This window comes from Artemia franciscana, chromosome 2, assembly GCF_032884065.1.
Source record: "Artemia franciscana chromosome 2, ASM3288406v1, whole genome shotgun sequence".
Taxonomy (NCBI): Eukaryota; Metazoa; Arthropoda; class Branchiopoda; order Anostraca; family Artemiidae; genus Artemia; species Artemia franciscana.
Genome location: NC_088864.1, coordinates 6,388,689 through 6,408,686, shown reverse-complemented (window position 1 = coordinate 6,408,686; position 19,998 = coordinate 6,388,689). Strand labels below are relative to the sequence as shown.

The 19,998-nt window shown below is 33.7% G+C and overlaps 1 protein-coding gene and 1 long non-coding RNA gene across 9 annotated transcripts in view; one reads left to right on the top strand and one right to left on the bottom strand.

Moving 5' to 3' along the window:
* The window catches only part of LOC136036566 (uncharacterized), a 57,923-nt gene that overhangs the window by 20,817 nt on the left and 17,108 nt on the right, over positions 1-19,998 (bottom strand). The window lies entirely within an intron of this gene.
* Positions 1-19,998, top strand: part of LOC136036488 (zinc finger protein 583-like) — a 52,598-nt gene that overhangs the window by 16,291 nt on the left and 16,309 nt on the right. For 6 of the 8 annotated variants that reach the window (XM_065718800.1, XM_065718793.1, XM_065718757.1 and 3 more), the window contains exons 4-5: positions 8,043-8,234; positions 12,457-15,100. In XM_065718800.1, coding sequence (XP_065574872.1) covers positions 8,043-8,234; positions 12,457-13,196 — 932 coding nt within the window. In that variant the 3' untranslated portion in view covers positions 13,197-15,100. Of the gene's footprint in view, positions 1-4,380; positions 4,508-8,042; positions 8,235-12,456; positions 15,101-19,998 lie in introns of those variants that run through there. The other 2 variants (XM_065718810.1, XM_065718819.1) reach the window with 2 other exon arrangements.

Below are 19,998 nucleotides of genomic sequence, written 5' to 3'. Positions count from 1 at the left end.
TCGCGACAATTTCATTCTCGCCGAAATCCCCCCCCCCCGTAAAATTTCTTGCAGAAAATTCCATCTGAAAAATTCTCCTTAGGTTACTTTCCTTTGAAAAAGCATTTTAGTTCTAATCGTTTTTCTGATCAATTCGGAAATTCCCCCTTCCATGGAAATTATATCCCTGAAAACCAAGCACGCTGGAAATCATCCCCGGAATATATCCACATGTACAAATAAAAAGACGAAGCGAAATTATAACAAATAAAAATAATTTTGTATAGGAACTCTATTAGCCTCCCAATGTAAAATTTATCCTGGAAAGTTCTCCCCGGAAATTTGCCTTCACACGGAAAATTATTCCCATTTAAATCCAGCCCAAGCAGATAATTCCCCCCTCCCGGAAAATGTCTGTATCCTTTCTAGTAAAAAATACTATATGTAAATAATGGGCAAATTTTTTAACTTCAAGACCTAACCCTAGGGGTGGGGAGGGGTCACATTATCAATAAATGCATAGTTTAGTAATTTTCTAACGATGTTGAACAAAAACGCTATCTAAAAATTTTGATGGAAGGATTTTGGGGGGAAAGGGGCGAAGAGGGGGGCTAGTTACCCTCTAATTCTTTTCGGTCACTTAAAAAGGGTACTATAACGTTTAATTTCCGTTCAAATGATACCTCTCCGATGTTCTGAAATCATTCATTAGATACGATCTCCCCCGGAAAAAAAGTAAATAGATAAACATGTATCCGTGATCCTTCTGCTGGCAAAAAATACGAAATTCCATTTTTTTGTAGATAGGAGCTTGAAACCTCTACCGTAAGGTTCTCTTATACGTTGAATCTGATGGTGTGATCTTCATTAAGATTCTTTGAATTTTAGGGGGTGTCTTCTCCTTTTTTGAAAATCTTGTAAATATTTTCAGGCTAGTAGCCAGTGATGGGTAGCACCACTCTTATATTTGGAATCAGATCAGTTTCATATATTTATTGATATAAAAACTGTAAATATATCACCAAGTGGAAAGTCATATATAAACGTCCACTATTTTTTCTAAGATTTACGCTACAAAATAAAATGAATGATTATAGCTTGCCTAGAAACTTCACTACTTTTAGGGGAGACACACATCTACCCTTTTCCTTGTGACAAACAAATTGTTTCCTCCTTGGTTTATCCCACATTTTTAAACATTCTTTTTCCTTGGGACTAAGGAAAATGAAGATTGAAGGTTCATAAGTTGCAAGCTTGTTCATGAAGTATATACAATATGTTTCAATTTGTAAGTCTCTGTGTCGGGCGAATAGACTTATAAAAGAAAGAAAACGTTAAATAAACTTGAACAAGAAGTTTATATACTCCTCCTTCGCCCGCGTTGCTTTGTTTATCAGTCTAATTCTATTTAATTCACGTGAATAACTTCCTAAGAGAAGTATGAGGATTCAGACGTACGACTTAAAAAGCAGAGAAAGCCGACATCGTTTCGTCTTTCAGAATCTTTGACTGTAACCTAATTTGACAGAGTGGTCCTATTTGCATAATATGTTGAAACATTCACTTGCAATGTCAATTGAGACAAGTTTAAATACAGGCCATTTATTGCCCGGAGGGCATTTATGCCTATTGAAACTAAAAATTCAATTGCTCAGGAGCTCCTAATATAAGAGTAATGTTAACATTGTAGAAGAAAAAACATAAACTAATGAAAATGTCCTTTTTTAAGTCAATTAGAAAAAATTCAAATTGTTCTTTTCAAAAACCTCTACAAGTCCGTGTTAATATTATTAGACTTTTTTCTTACCATTTTCTTTGACAAATTGAAATAGACTTTGCATGAAAAAGCTTAATTTAGAAAACCAAACAAAAAAGAAAAAAGGAGTAAACACAGATAAGGGGAACATATTGAAACCGAAATCAATATCTTATTACGTCTTACGTTGCCAGACAAACTAAAAGTGTTTAATTTGGAAGAAATAGCCGGATGGTGGTTTTTTGTCCCGTCACCCTTTAAGGAAGTTACATTGTTGCTACCGTTTGTCCCTGAATTGAATATAATTTCCTCGTTTAGCATCCTTGCCATGCCAATTATCTGTTGTCTAATACTGTAAAGCTGAAATATATCCATGGACTAATGATATCTATGCTATGAATCCTATATAGAAGTGTTTATTTGTGCTTTCCGGAAAATTATATGATTAATATTTATTTGGAGCTTGCAAATCCTTTTATTATATATTATTTGTATTTTTCAGAATTAGAAGAGGATAAAATCTCAGTTAGTGCTGAAAAATGTAATAATAATGCTCCCAAATCTAGTCTATACAAAATGAGTAAAATAGAATAGTTATTTCGAATTAATTGGACCTTGATTCAATCTAGCCTCATAATGTAGATTCAGAATCGTTAGACGTAGATTGTCGTTCTATATCGTCGTTTATAATCGTTCTTTTAGGAGATTTAGGTAATATTTTGAAACAAGAAAACTTTTAGTAAATTAAAAACCATAATCCACAAAAAGTTTATATTGGTTAAAAATTTTATTACAAGTGCGAGCTGTTGCACAACTTACGGGCTGCTGTTCTGAGATTATATTAAGAAAATTAATATTTTTGAACTTAAATTGAACAGCTCATGCGCTGCTTTTCTGAGATAGAAAAGCATTAAAAGAATTAATTAGATCTTTTCGAACTTGCGTTGCACAGCCTACGTGTTGCTGGTCTGAGATTATATTAATATAATTAAAACTTTTTGAACTTAAATTAAACAACTCACGCGCTGCTTGTCTGAGATAACATTAATAAAATTTCAACTTTTCGAACTTACGTTGCACAACTTACATGTTGCTAATCTGAGATTATGTTATTAAAATTAGAAGGTTTCGAACTTACAGATTGTATTAATTAATTAGATCTTTTCGAACCTGCGTTGCACAACTTACGTGTTGCTGGTCTGAGATTATATTAATATAAATAAAACTTTTTGAACTTAAATTAAACAACCCACGCGCTGCTTGTCTGAGATAACATTAATAAAATTTAAACTTTTCGAACCTACGTTGCACATCTTATATGTTGCTAATCTGAGATTATGTTAATAAATATAGAAGGTTTCGAACTTACAGATTGTATTAATTAATTAGATCTTTTCGAACCTGCGTTGCACAACTTACGTGTTGCTGGTCTGAGATTATATTAATAAAATTAAAACTTTTTAACTCAAAATAAACGACTCACGCGCTGCTTGTCTGAAATAACATTAATAAAATTTCAAGTTTTCGAACTTACGTTGCACAGTTTACATGTTTCTAGTCTGAGATTATATTAATAAAATTGGAACTTTTGGAACTTAAATTAAACAACTCACTCGCTGCTTGTCATAGATAATATTAAAAAAAATTTCAACTTTTGGAACTTACGTTGTACAACTTACATGTTGCTAGTCTGAGATTACGTTCGTAAAATTAGAATGTTTTGAACTTAAAGATTGTATTTATTAATTAGATCTTTTCGAACCTGCGTTGCACAACTTACGTGTTGCTGGTCTGAGATTATGTTAATAAAATTAAAACTTTTTAACTTAAATTAAACGACTCACTTGCTGCTTGTCATAGATAATATTAATAAAATTTCAACTTTTGGAACTTACGTTGCACAACTTACATGTTGCTAGTCTGAGATTACGTTCGTAAAATTAGAACGTTTTGAACTTAAAGATTGTATTTATTAATTAGATCTTTTCGAACTTTTGTTGCACAACTTAAGTGTTGCTGGTCTGAGATCATATTAATAAAATTAGAACTTTTTGAACTTAAACTAAACAAGTAACGCGCTGCTTGTCTGAGACAACATTAATAAAATTTCAACTTTTCTAATTTACGTTACACAACTTACATGTTGCTAATCTGAGATTATGTTCGTAATATCAGAAAGTTTTGAACTCACAGATTTTATTAATTAATGAAATATTTTCGAACTTGCGTTGCACAACTTAAGTGTTGCTGGTTTGAGATTATATTAATAAAATTGGAACTTTTTGAGCTTAAGCTACACAACTTGTTTGTCAGTGGTACAAGATTATCTCCTGGTCTGAGTTGTATTTATAAATTTCGAACTTATACTATACCACTTACATGTTTCTGGTCTGAGTTTATATTAATATATTAATACTTTTCAAACTTACATTACACAACGTGTGAATAAATTTATTATGATTGTCTATAGGCATTGAATGGATCGACTAAAGGTATTGAAATTAAAATACAATTTAGGCACCCACGTTTTCAAAAGGGTTTTTGTTAAAAATTTAAGGAAGAGCTAAGAGTACTAGCCTCCCTCCTCCACGTTCTTCATTTCTCCTAAACACATCCGATGAAAATTTTGAGACAACCATTTTTTTTTCAGTGTAGTTGAAAGGTTCAAGGTCCAAAGGTTATGCAATTTGCTCATTGAATACAATTAGTATATGTTACTGAAAAAGGGAGGGATGTTTGACCTTTGCTTTCCAAAACACGAAGAAAATTTAGGTAAGTCCTTCAGAAAATGTTTAAGTAAATCAAAACAAGTTTTTTGCATACCGTCGTGAAAAGGGTGTAACTCAGGGATGACTGGGTATATTAATTTAGAACTTTTAGGAATGGTTAAGGACATGATCAATCGACCCGAAAGGCATTATTTACACGCTAGTACTGATAGTACTACTACTACTACCGCTAAAGCTACTGCTTCTGTCGTGTCTAATACCACTGCTGAGTATATTGAAATGAACATATGATGTGAAAGTGGAAGTAAATCCAAATATACTATGTATCTAAAGATTTTCAAAAGGGCGTATCTGAAATATTTTTGGAATGGCTTATGGTATCAAGATGAAACTTCCGGGGTATTATGAGGGGGATGTTCAATTAAGCAAAAAACATGTACGTGCTGCTACTGCTATTAATATTGCTGACACTACTGTTAGTAGCTCTTCTAGCACAGCACTATTACTGCTTCTACTGCGGCTACTACTACTACGGAATATGAAACTAGCACTAATGAGACTAAGTGCATGAAGTTGTGAATTCGGGAGAATAGTGACACAGAATTAGAACTAAATAAAAACAAACTATGAGTATCCAGATTGTCAAAAGGGCGTAACTCAGGAATGACTGAGTATATTAATTTAGAACTTGAAGGGACATTAAGGATATGATCAATTGGCTGAAAAGGCCACTACTTCTTGTGTAGCGTGTACAACTCAGGCTGAGGATATTAAAATGAACACCTGAGGAAATTTTGAGGGGAAAGTTCAAGTAAATTAAAATATACCATGTTCATACAGATTATAAAAAGGGTGTATCTGAAGTATTTTGGGAACGGACTACCGTAGCAAGATGAAAATTACGGGGTATCAAGACGTGGATGTTCAACCAAGCAAAAGGCAACATGTACATGCTGCACCTACTATTGGTACTTCTGTTAGTATTAATACTGCTGCTACTATTGCTAGTGGCACTTGTAGCAAAACCCTATTACTACTGCTACTACTACTATGATACTAGTACTGATAAGACTACGTGCCCGAAGGTGTAAATTTCAGAGAATGTTGAGGGGAAATTTGAACTATTTCAAAATTAACCATGTGTATCCAGATTGTCAAAAGGGCGTATTTCAACAATTTTTTTCGGTATTAAGTTTGAATTTTCTGAGAATGCTTAAATGAAGAGAATAATCGACAAACAGGCGATATATGGATGTTTCTACTAATAATATTACTACTTCTTCTTTTCTACTCCCTTTATTACTTCTATTTTAACTACTTGTAAGGCTAAGAATATTAAGATCAATAGGTCGTATCAGCAATATTTCTAGAACCGCTTTCCGTATCAAGATACAACTTCCGAGGTATTATGAGGGGGTATTCAACTGAACAAAAGGCAGTATATTTATACTTCTGCAGCTATTACCAATGCTATTGCTGGGCTCAAGGGTATGAAGGTGAAATTTTCAAGGAGTGTTGAGGGGTAATTTGAACTGTTTCACAACACTAGGTCTGTATGCAGTTTGTGTAAAGAGTGTGTGAGCAATGTTTTTTGGAACAGCTCGATGTGAGAAATTGAAACTTACAGGACTTGTGGTGGAGAATGTTGGACTAACCAAAAGGAAAATATTTCCATCCCACTACTGCTATCTCTGCTATTACTGCTATTACTAATGCTGAAACTACTATTACTACAGCTATTACCACTGCTACTGCTACTAACGCTAAGGATATTATGGTGATTTTTCTTTGGAATATTGAAACAGAAATTAACTGAATCAAAACACTATGCGCATTCAGGTTGTCAAGGGGACGTATCAGTAATGCTCCAAGAATGTTTTATGGCATTAAGCTGAAACTTTCATCATGTTTCGAGAGGGATATTGAAGAAAACCGAAGATATTACTTGCCTACTGTTACTAATAGCTCTACTGCTACAACTACTATTGCTCCTGCGCAAGGCAAGGGTATTTAGATGAAGCTGTCATGGAATATTTAGACGGATGCTGAACTATATCAAAACGAAATATTAGCATGTCGATTGTCAAAAGACTGACACAGCAATATCTCAAGAGCGGCATATATTAATAAGTTGGACTTTTTAGAGTAGGCTGTGGTGGATTCCAAACTAAACAAAAGGAACAATGAGTATACTGCTAATACTACTATTACGATTGCTGTAACTAATGGTACTGTGGTATTAACGGAACGTTTAGGGGGAGTTTCAGTTAAACTAAAAAATTCCGCTCTCTCGTTTTCCATGGGCATATAAGCAATATCATAGGCGGCACAGCTCTATCATAGATCAATATCATATAATCTTCTAAAAGAGTGCCCTTTTTTAAGAGTCAAAATAATTTGAGGGCTAGTAGTCCTCCCTGGCCTATTTTCTGTCAAGACACATCCAATCAAAATTTTAGATAGTGATTTTGTTCACCTCACCTTACTCTAATTTGTCTAGTAACTATGTCTCTAGAGATATTGGGTATGTCCATAACCGATAGTTATGCAATTTACCTGTTAGGTTTTAAAACTAAATTTCCCTTTGAAACTAAATTAAAAGGCACTGTTTGTATGCTGTTTGCCAATAAGACGTATAAGTAATATCCCAAAAACACTGAAAGTATTAAATTGAAAACTTTCAGGGTTACTGCTATTACTACTTCGTTTCTTACAATTGAACTAAATCAAAAGAGTTTTAATTTATCCAGGTTTTCAAATAGGATATAGATGCAATATTTCAGGAATGGTATTAACTTGTATTTTTCAGGTCAACTTGAGGAGATATATAACTAATTCAAACAACCCAATATGTGTCCAGATTTTCAAAAGGGTGTATGCTGCTAAAAATCGTTAAAAAAATTTGTCGAACGTACAAATAGCAAGCCAAGCAATCTAGACTTTTTGATAAAAAAAAACGAAAGGTATAAAAAACAATTTCTATGAAAAAACTGTGTAAATAAAAACGAACAAAGATTGATTTAAGGCCCATTTTCCGCAAAATGTGTTTGCAAAGAAAAGTAAAGACTTTAATTAAACCGAAAATGAGAAGAAATGAAGTCAAATAATTTTTCAACCATCAAACTACCACAGATTATCGTCAATAAATAAATTAAACCCAAACGAATAGAAATTACAATAAATAGCCAAGTCATACTCAAAACGAGAAGAAAATAACATGAATAGGGCTTACATCCCCATCCCTTCTGAATACCAGAACTTAATTTGCACTTTACTGAAAAGAGGAAAAAGCAAATGAATATGGATTGACAGTTTAATTTACATATTCTGATATTTAACCCTAAAATTCTGGAAAATTTTTGATTTATTAAAGTAAAAAAATGATCAGCTATTAGTTTGTTCAACTTTTATCGAAGGAGGGAAGGAGGATTTCCACTCACTCTTTTCCACTTTTTTGGATAAATTTTTGCTGATTAAATTATGTTGGTGACTAAGTTTTTTCACTATATTTATGTTTGTCCCTAAATTTCTTGACTATTTGCGTTTGTGATTAAAATGTTGATTGATTTTTTTTCTAGGACTGACTATTGCGTCAATTCATGAAAATGATCCTTCCAAACAAGACCCCAGAAAACAGTTTGCTCCTAAGTTTACAAGTGTATATGTTAAGCAAGAAATTGCTTCAGATTGTGAACCTGAGCTGGCCAGTGACTTCCATATATTTTTTAACAATGATGTCACTGAAAAGGAGGACGGCAATCAAAATCCAGGTAGTTCATTAGAAATATTACCCAGAGGAGATCTATTTTAATAATATTAAATTTATTTCTAATAAAAATTTTTTTTAATATCTCGCGAAGATACCAAATGTCATATAACAGAAGAACTCATGTTGGAAAGAAGGCTTTCAAATGTGATGTGCGTGAGAAAACATTCAGCACCAGCTCAGTACTATCACATCATCGAAGAATACCTAAATTAGGTATTTTTAATGCACACATGCCAAGCTCTGAATTTATTGGAGAATGACCAACACTGGGATAACTGCATCAATGACGCGTGCAAAACGTCAACCCCAAGTCAAATTCGTGCATTGTTTGGCATCATTTTAACAACTTGCTCTCCATCAGCTCCTACAGAGCTATGGGAAAAATATAAGTCAAAAATGTCCGAAGATATACTCCATCGAAAACAGTTAGAGACGTCAGATATGACTTTTGATTTTACATCAGAAATTTATAACTACACTTTAGTTATTATAGAAGATTTGTGCGTACGTATGGCAAACAAAGCTCTTCAGGATTTGGGAATGCCTTCACCTAACCGTATCGCTGCTGTTTCGACATGTGTAGAATTGGATCGTGAACAAAGTTACAGTACGAGTGATCTATTGTCGTATGTACAAAATAACATTTCCAAGTTAACATCGGAACAAAAAGACATTTATGATACGATAATGCATTGTGTCGATAACAACGTTGGAGAAATTTTCTTTTTGGATGCGCCAGGAGGTACTGGTAAAACGTTTGTGATAAAACTGATTCTGGCATCAATTCGATCAAAAAATGATATAGCGTTGGCAATTGCGTCGTCCGGAATAGCCGCAACATTGCTGCCTGGTGGAAGAACTGCTCATTCCGCTTTGAAATTGCCTCTGAATTTGCATTCTACAGAAACTCCCACGTGCAATATTTCCAAATCATCTGGGATGGGTAAAGTATTGCAGCAATGCAAACTTATTATTTGGGATGAGTGCACAATGGCACACAAAAAATCGCTCGAGGCTCTGGATCAATGCTTGAAAGATTTGAGAGGCAAGTCGAAACCCTTTGGCTGCACATTAATATTGCTTGCGGGAGATTTCAGGCAAACATTACCTATAATACCTAGATCAATTCCTGCAGACGAAATGAATGCTTGCCTGAAAAATTCTAATTTATGGGCACACGTAAAAATATTAAAATTAACTACAAATATGCGTGTCCGATTGCAAAACGATGACTCTGGTCAAACATTTTCAGATCAATTGCTGGCAATTAGAAACGGAAAGCTCCCAGTAGACTCAATTTCAGGACGTATACAACTACCTGCTGATTTCTGTAATTTAGTGACGTCCAAAAATGAATTGATTGAAAAAGTATTTCCGAATATTCTAAAAAATTATAAAAATAATAAATGGCTAAGTGAAAGAGCGATTCTCGCACCCAAAAATATAGACGTCCACGAAATCAACATATTGTTTTGACCAAGATTCGAGACCAGGCAGTCCTTTACAAGTCAGTCGACACAGTTTTGGAACCAAATGAAGCGGTTAATTATCCATCTGAATTTTTAAATTCCATAGATCTTTCAGGGTTTCCACCACACGTGCTACAACTAAAAACAGGCGTACCAATAATACTTTTAAGAAATATCAACCCACCAAAGCTTTGCAATGGCACGCGACTTGCCGTAAAAAAAACAATGGAAAACCTAATAGAGTCATTATTAGTACATACGGCTTTGTATATGCACAGACAATGGGAAAGCCAAGAATGTTGTATATTCGCAATTTTTACGTAGTTTAACTCCTGCAGACGAAATGAATGCTTGCCTGAAAAATTCTAATTTATGGGCACACGTAAAAATATTAAAATTAACTACAAATATGCGTGTCCGATTGCAAAACGATGACTCTGGTCAAACATTTTCAGATCAATTGCTGGCAATTGGAAACGGAAAGCTCCCAGTAGTGGGAAAGCCAAAAATGTTGTATATTCGCAATTTTTACGTAGTTTGAAACACATATATAAATCTATCTATATTCACAGGTGGGACACAGGGACACAACTACAATGGCGCGTAACTAATATGGCGCGTAGCGACTTACGCGCGCGGGGGAGCGCGAAGCGCCCCACCAACTAGGTGTTGGGGTGGCGCGAAGCGCCAACCCAACAGCTAGTCTTCTATATATATAAAAATAAGTTGCCTGTGTGTTATGTCTGTCGAGTGACGTCATGTTTGTGTGTCGACTGACGTCATGTTTGTCGACTGACGAAATTACCGACCGGGACACAAATGACGACCGGGACATAGGGAATATAAACGACGACCGGGACACAGGGAATGTTCGATTAGCAATCACCATCAACAAAGCACCGGGACACAAATGACGACTGGGACACAGGGAATATAAATGACGACTGGGACACTCAAAGAGAAATTACAGACCGGGACACAAATGACGACCGGGACACAGGGAATATAAATGACGACCGTGACACTCAAAGAGATATTACAGTCCGGGACACAAATGGCGACCGGGACACAGGGACACAACTACAACGGGGACCCCGGGGGGCAAAGGGGGATTTTTGTAAAACGAGGGTTTGCATTTGACGTCATTATAAATATATAAGGCTTTGTATATGACGTCATTGTAAGATGACGTTACAGACCGGGACACTAGGACGCAAATGACGACCGGGACACAGAGAATATAAATGACGACCGGGACGCTCAAAAAGAAATTACAGACCGGGACACAGGGAATATAAATGACGACCGGGACACTCAAAGAGAAATTGCAGACCGGGACACAAATGACAACCGGGACACGGAATATAAATGACGACCGGGACACAATGCGATTAGCAATCACCATCAACAAACCTCTAGGGCAATCATTAGAAAAATGTGGTATAGATCTGAATACGGATTTTTTTTCCCATGGACAATTATATGTTGCATGTTCAAGAGTGTCCCCCCAAGCCCCCCCCGCGCGCGTAAGTCGTTACGCGCCATATTAGTTACGCGCCATTGTAGTTTTGTCCCTGTGTCCCACCAGTGAATAGATTATATATATATATATATATATATATATATATATATATATATATATATATATATATATATATATATATATATATATATGTTTTTAACTACGTAAAACATGCGAATATACAACATTCTTCGCTGTCCCATTGTCTGTGCATATAAATAGATTGTCAGGTTTACTGACTCTTGAACATGCAACATATAATTGTCCATGGGAAAAACAATCTGTATTCAGATCTATACCTCATTATTCTAATGACGTGTCCCTGTGTCCCAGTCGTCATTTATATTCCCTGTATCTCGGTCGTCATTTGTGTCCCGGTATCCCAGTTTGTAATTTCTCTTTGAGTGTCCCGGTCGTCATTTATATTCCCTGTGTCCTGGTGTCCCAGTCGTCATTTGTGTCCTGGTCTGTAATTTCTATTCGAAGAATCCCTGTGTCCCGGTCGTCATTTATATATCCCGCCTGTGCCCCCAGCGTCCCCGTTGTAGTTGTGTCCCTATGTCCCGGTCGTCATTTATATTCCCTGTGTTCCGGTCGTGATTTGTGTCCGGGTGTCCCAGTTTATAATTTCTCTTTGAGGTTCCCGGTCGTCATTTATATTCCCTGTGTCCCGGTTGTCATTTGTGTCCCGGTATGTACTTTCATCAGTTGACAAACATGACGTCAGTCGACAAACAACTTCCTGACTCATACAGCTCAATCCTTATAATGAAGTCAGTCGACAAACATGACGTCAGTCGACACACAAACATGACGTCTCTCGACACACACACACACACAGACAACTTATTTATATATATATATATATATATATATATATATATATATATATATATATATATATATATATATAGGGTGTAGTGATATTCAGGGGTTTTCAGGGTGATGGGTGCAGTGATATTCAGGGGCTTTCAGGGGTTTGGTATGCAGTGATATTTAACGCTACTCAAAATCTATTTTACGTCATAGAAGCGTGACCCCCTCCATCCTAAATCAAGAAAAAATGATGCAAAAAGGCAAAACAGGAATAGCTATTTTGAGTTTTAAGAAACGGTTATATAAAAAGTTATGCTGCTTTTTTTATGTCTTTTGTTTATTATATCAGTCTTCCAGAAACGCTTATTCTGTCTTTATACTGAAGTGTGGAAGATATGACGCCTTTTCTATTTCAGATATCAAAACATCTGTTTTGGATTACAAGCAAAAGTCTGCAGAGGCTCCGACATACAATAAGGAAAAGATTGACCAATGTAGCAAAAACAAGACAAATTTGAAAAAGAAATTTCATCAAAGAATCGAACTTCTAGAAAAACCCGAGGAGTGTAGTAGAGTTGGTGGTGAAAAGTTTTTTCTAGGTTTTAACCTAAAATCGCATCAAAGATCTTACTCTGAGAAAAAGACCTATGAGTGTAAAATCTGTCAGAAAACATTTTTTGATAGCCACAGTTTGGGATCTCATCGAAGTTCTCACCCTGGGAAAAAAACTCATGAGTGTGAAATTTGTGAGAAAAGATTCTATAGTAGGTACCGTTTGCAAATGCATCAAAAGACTCACTCTGGGGAAAAAGACCATGAGTGTGAAGTTTGTAAAAAAGTTTTCTCTCGTCCTGTCTCTTTGAGAGTACATCAAAAGATGCACTTTGGGGAAAAAGACTATGAGTGTGAAGTTTGTAAAAAAAAATTCTTACGCCTTAATTCTTTGAGAGTGCATCAAAAGATTCATTCTGGGGAAAAAGACCATGAATGTGAAGTATGTAAAAGAAAATTTATTCGCTTCGACAATTTGAAAAACCACCAAAAGATTCATTCTGGGGAAAAAGACCATGAATGTGAAGTATGTAAAAGAAAATTTATTCGCTTCGACAATTTGAAAAGACACCAAAATACTCATTCTAAGGAAAAGCGACAATGAGTGTAAGAAAAAAAATTGCTTTGACAATTTGAAAGTGCGTGAAAATATTCACTCTACAGAAAAACCGCATGAGTGTGACATTCGTAATGTAAATTCTCCCTAATGCACAAATTGAAATCGCATCGAAGGGTTCACACTGGGGAAAACCCCTGGAGTGTGAAGTTTGTGATAAGAGATTCCCTTATGTGGACTTTTTGAAATTTCATCAAAGAGTTCACTATGGGAGAAAGGCACATGAGTGTAAAATTTGTAAAAAAAAAGTCAGCTTGACTGATTGATTGTTCATAAGAGATTTCAGAATGGGAAAAATCCCGTAAGTGTGACATTTTCAAGAAGAGATTCTCTCGCGTAAATTATATGAAAGTGCATCAAGAGGTTCACTCTTGAAGATGAAATTTATGAGTAAAAATTGTCTCGGCTTGACACTTTGAAAGTACATCAAAGGATTATCGCTGGTCAAGGCCCGAGGAGTGACGCATTTGTAAGAAAAAAATTTCTCTTCGCTAGAACAATTTGAAAGCTGCTCTCGCCTGGAGCATTTGAACGCGCATCAAACGATTCATTCTGTTGAAAATCCCTTTGAATGTGATATGTAATAAAAAATTCACCAATGGACCTTTTAGAATTGCATCAAAGAATTTATACTGGAGACGAACTCTATTTGTGTAATAATTCTCCTAATAGGAAATTTAAAATTGCATCCTATAATTAACTGTCAAACGGAGAAAAACCGTTTACTTGGATAGTTCGGTAGAAAAATTTCGCTCGGAAGATCGACCTAAAATTTATGAAAGGGTTGTTAAAAAAAAAGTTTGTTAGAGTCTTGATGGTAATATAATGTTTAGAGAAAAAAAAATCCTTTTGATAAACACTATGGCAATGCACAGAAGAATTATTTGCGACAAAAATTGCATAAACATGAAATTACCGTGGGAAAATTCTCGTGCAATTCGCGGATATTGGCGAATAACTCACTTTATTGTTTGTTAGGTATTTGATTTTAATTCTTTTAATTTTTGGTCTTTTATTGAATTGTGTTTATTTTTTAGACAGCTTTTTCATTGGTTTTTTTGTACTTTCTGCACTTCTTTTTAGGTTCTTTGTTTTTTCCTTGTTCTTATTAGTCTGTTTGCGCTGAAGAAGAGAACCGGTTGTTCTCTCGAAATATTCGCTTTCTGTCTTTTCTTCAGTAATTTCATTTGGCCTTTAAAAAACCATTTTCGATCATTTTCTTTTTTTGTACTATAATGTTTGTGAGAAAATTCTTTCACATTTGAATAAATTGACATTGTGTCTTAGAATTGACTACCCTCGTACCGCCCTAACCTATAGATTAATGTTTACCAGACATCAAGGGAAGGAGTAATTTTTAAAACCTCATTTTTGACCTATTCTCAAAGTAGTTATTTTTAATTATGGAATAGAATATATATTGAATATATGAAGAGATGTGTTTAATCAAGCAATTGAAAATTTCTCTTTTAGTATTTGTCTTTATATTAATTTCAAGCGTAATCTACGTGGCTTACATTTTTATATAATCCATGATTAAACAAATGACCGTGGATTTTCAGATTAGTTTAGATATACTGGTATTTATTCCTTAAAGTTTTAATAATTTGTTACTTATGAAATTAAACAAAAGAAAATACTTAGAATATGTTTTGTTTTCAGTGAAGTGCAAATTATTGTCTGGTCTTGAGGAGGCTTGGGGGTTATCGGCCCTGCTCATGTTATTTCTTGCTCTTTTTGAGTTTAAGTAGGCCATTTATTTTAATTTCCGTCGATTTGAGTTCCGTTTATTTATTTATAGTGCTTTGCGGTACTTTTACCCTTGGGAGTTTACTTGATTTTATTTCTGCTCATTGTTGCCTTAATAGAACTCTTTACTTTTCTTTGAAAAACTTGTTTTGTTGTAAAAGGTTTTTAAATTAATTTCTGTTTCTTTTTTATTGACATAGTCTTTCATTGGAAAAAATAATATTTTATACCTTTTTGTTTGTTTTTTTATTATATAAAAATCCCTAGTTTGACTTATTATTTTTATGTTGGAGAAACCTTTTCAAAAAATTTAATTCTAACACAGTTTAATATTTTTATTTTTTTTTTTTTTTACATCCTCAAGCTAACCTAAAAATAAAACTTAATATCATTCCCAAAAGATTCTTTCTATGCTTTTGGACATAAACATACACTTTGCATTTATTTAAGTAGTAAAAGTAGAAGTGATAGTAGTATTCTCAAAAGTTTTGATTAAATATCCCCGATCATTCTCGATGTATTGTGGAGGTGTATTATGGGCAACCATACACACAATGCCTTTTGATTTATTTTTAAGGCAACATTTAGTTTTGAAGCATAATGGACTAATTGCATAATTTGGGGGGTTGACACATTTTCTGGAACATTCTACTATGCTGAACAAAATGGCCGTCTCCAAATTTTGACTGGTTGTGTTTGTAAAATGAATGGGCCCGGGAGAAGGGCTGCTTGCCCTCCAATCTCTTTTTACTCTTAAAAAAGGGCGCTAGAATTTTTAATTTTGAATCGAATTTAGATTCTTTAAAATTTTCAAAGATTGTTCTAGCTATTGTAGAGTGGTTCTGCCTATGATAATGCCTATCATACCATCGAAACCTACATGCATACAGTTTTTTCGTTGAAATTTTCACTAAACATTCCCTAAAAGTTTCATCCTAATACCCTTAACATCGTCAATTGTAATAGCTGTATTGGAAATATTAGTAGTGTACACATAGTGCCTTCTGGCTAGTTGAAAATCCGCGCCAACTTATGCTTAAAGGTCTAACTTAATAAAGTACGCTGTTTTTGAGACATTGCTTTTTTACCTTTTTGAAAGCCCACATGCTAACAGTTCTCTTTGATTTAGTTCAACATCAACATAATTATTCCTTAAAAGCACCTTTATAGCCTTCCCTTGCTTAGTAGCAATATTTGTAGTAGCATTAGAAGCAGTGTGTGTAGAGCAGCTTTGGTTTCTTCAACAGACGCAGAAAATTTCAACGTAATACCATCAACCTTTGTGAAGCATTTCTGATGCGTCCTCTTTACAACCTGTGGGAGCATAGTGTGTATCGGTTTACTTCCATACAATTTCAATATATCCCAAATCTTTTGCCTTAATACCCGTAGTTTTAGCTGTAAGAAGAAGCAGTAGTATTAGGATGCAAACTTTTTCTTTTTGTTTGTTCAATGTCCCGCACAACTGTTAATTTCAGTTTCACACCTAACTGTTCCTAACAAATTGCTATTAAGCCCTTTTGACACATGCGTACAGAGGGCGTGTTTATGGTTCAGTTCACATTCCCGACTCAAAATTTCACCCTCACGCCCTTGGGTATAGTTTTAATAGTAGTAACGGTAGTAGTATTGATACTACTAGTAATTTTATTAATAGCAATAGTGGTAGTACTAGTAACAGTAGTACTGTTAACATATTACCTTTTGGTCAGTAAAATATTCCTTTCATGAAGTCCTGGAAGTTTCAGTTTAGTACAAATGGCCATTGCTACGACGTTACTGATATATCTTTTTGATAACCGGTATATTCATATACTTCTTGAAATTTTCATCTTAATACTTATAGCCTTACAAGTAGTTGCAATATAAGTAGTAAATGTAGTAGTGATAGTAGTATTAGCAACAGTGTGCATATATTGCCTTTTGGTCAGATAGTATTCTCCTTCAAACATTCTCTTAAAGTTCCAACTTGATATCCCAATCAATTCTTGAGACCCACTCTTTTGACAAAGTGCATGCACATAGCGTCTTTTGATTTACTTCAACTTTCCCTTCAATGTTGTAAATGGAGTAATGTGGCAGTAGTAGTGGTGGTAGTTGTCAGTGCTGCGACAAGTACCCCAAATTTTTACTTAAGTATCAAGTATTAAGAACTCATTGTTTTTTTTTACTTAAATATCAAGTAATAAGTACTTCCCGAATTCTTACTTAAGTATCAAATATCAAGTACTTGCCAAAATTGTACTTAAGTATTACTTCAAGTACTACTTCAAGTATTTATTATAGATATAAAATTATTTATATATATATATATATATATATATATATATATATATATATATATATATATATATATATATTTATAATATATATATATATATATATATATAAATATGTATATATATATATATATTTATAACATATATATATACATATATATATATATATATATATATATATCAAACAAATACAACGTAGAGACAATAGGGAAAATTTCAAGACAGTGGAAATTATTTCTGTAGATATTTCGGCCCTATGTCCAAGGGCCGTCTTCAGCACAATACAAGAATAAGAGAGAAACTATATATATATATATATATATATATATATATATATATATATATATATATATATATATATATATATATATATAAAAGAACTTACATCAAATTGTGAGGATTAAAAACTGAATAATTAAAAACACTTTTTAAAACTTTTTTTAAAATTGCCCTAGCATCCTTACTTCAACGAAGTTCAACCAGGACTGGCGAAAAGAATGAAATGAGAATATAAGCTCATTCAAACTGAAGAGAATAAAATGATTAGATGCAATTTTAAAGCTAATCTTGCTTGTTTAGCAGCCTGTCTCAAAGGCCTTTTCGTAGTTGGTTCAGTACTATTGTAAATCGGTTTAGTAAAATATTTTGTTTGATCATTTTTAATTAAATTTGAGTATAAAGAATTTAGTGAGTATTCCCCCAAGTCCCTGTTCAAAGAAATATTATTATTTATTTTGAGATTAATTTCGATTGATTCTCGAACCACCTGTTTTATTCCCAAATCATTACTAATGAGTGAAGAGTTTTCAAAATGTATCATGCGGGACGGATTATTAAATATATGCCAACCTAAAGCAGAATCAAAGGAGTTGTTGGAACTATTTGAAATTAAGGCCTTGTCTATGTCATTTTTATGCTGTTGTAACCGTTTGTCTAGATTCTGATGGGTCCTGCCGACATAGTATTTTCCGCAGTCACATGGTATTTGATAGACCCCTCTTTGGCGAGTAACTGGGGTCTTATCTTTACCCGAATTTAAGAAATTGATGATTTTAAAATTATTAGTAAAAACTACGCACAGATTATTTTTTGTGCAAATATTTTTTAATTTTTTTGTGATCTTTGGGATATACGGAAGATAGACAATATTTGAGGGCTTATCAGTAGCCTCACATTGTGAAGTATCTTCTTCGATTTTAAAAGAATGTCTTTTTATTCTACGGTTAATTATTTTATTGACAAAAGGAATGGGGTATCCATTACCAAAAAGAATATCTCTGATAAAGTTTCAAACTTATATATATATATATATATATATGTATATATATATATATATACATATATATATATAATATATATATATATATATATATATATATATATATATATATATATATATATATATATATATATATATATATTTATATATATATATATATATATATATATATATATATATATATACATATATATATATATATATATATATATATATATATATATATATATATATATATATATATATTATTTAAAGCCATTCTGAAGGCTTCTTAGCCCCTTCCCTTGCCCATAAAATGTCCCCTGTCATTCCTCTCTTGGAAATCATAATCAAGAACCAGAATTTCCGTTTTATCGTTTTTAACCGTTTCCCTTGTTCGGCTGGTACACACCCAATGAAGACCAAGAAAATAATCTTAAATAATTTTCAACACAACGGCTTGAAAAGAAAAGACTATCAAAACAATTAAGTGCAGTCAAAAAATCCTTGATTGGATCAGACATACCACATGACAGGGTTAACACAGTGCACGTAGAGTTGAACTTCTGGCGATTAGTGTTCAATCAAATCTGGCACGTTTGAAAAAGTACAATGTTATTCTGAAACATGTGGGAATGATGGAAAAAGTATTGAAAGTATTGTTTCCATTGTTTGGCTGGTACGCACCCAACGAAGTCCAAAAAATTATCTGAACCAATTTTCAACACAACGGCTTGAAAGCAAAAGACTTTCAAAACAATTAAGTGCAGTTAAAAAAATCGTGATTGGATCAGACATATCACATGACAGGGTTAACACAGTGCACGTAGAATCGAACTTCTGGCGATTAGTGTTCAATCAAATCTGGCACGTTTGAAAAAATACAGGGTTATTCTGAAACATGTGGGAATGATGGAAAAAATATTGAAAGTATTGTTTTCCATTGTTTGGCTGGTGCACACCCAACGAAGTCCAAAAAATTATCTGAACCAATTTTCAACACAACGGCTTGAAAGCAAAAGACTTTCAAAACAAATAAGTACAGTCAAAAAACTCCTGATTGGATCAGATAGATCACATGACAGGATTAACACAGTGCACATTGAGTTGAACTTCTGGCGATTAGTGTTCAGTCAAATCTGGCACGTTTAAAAAAATACAGGGTTATTCTGAAACATGTCGGAATGGTGGAAAAAATATTGAAAACAGAAAAACAAACTTTGGATTGGTTTTAAAACAGATAAAAGGTAATAAAGTAGTTCATTCTCTGATTCAATAAGTAAAAACCTTGCAAAAAAAACTTTTGAATTTAAAAGTAAGGAGCCAGGTGAGTAAGTTGCAGACTTTTTTAAAAAGAGAAATCAAAGCTCAATAAAAAGGAGCAGCAAAAAACCACACTTTTGGCAGCTAGCTGAAGGTCGCTGGCTCTCAGCGTGCTGAAAGAAAAGAAGAGTAAGAAAATGAAGTATTAATTTCACTTTGATGACATGTCTCGACCTTGGTA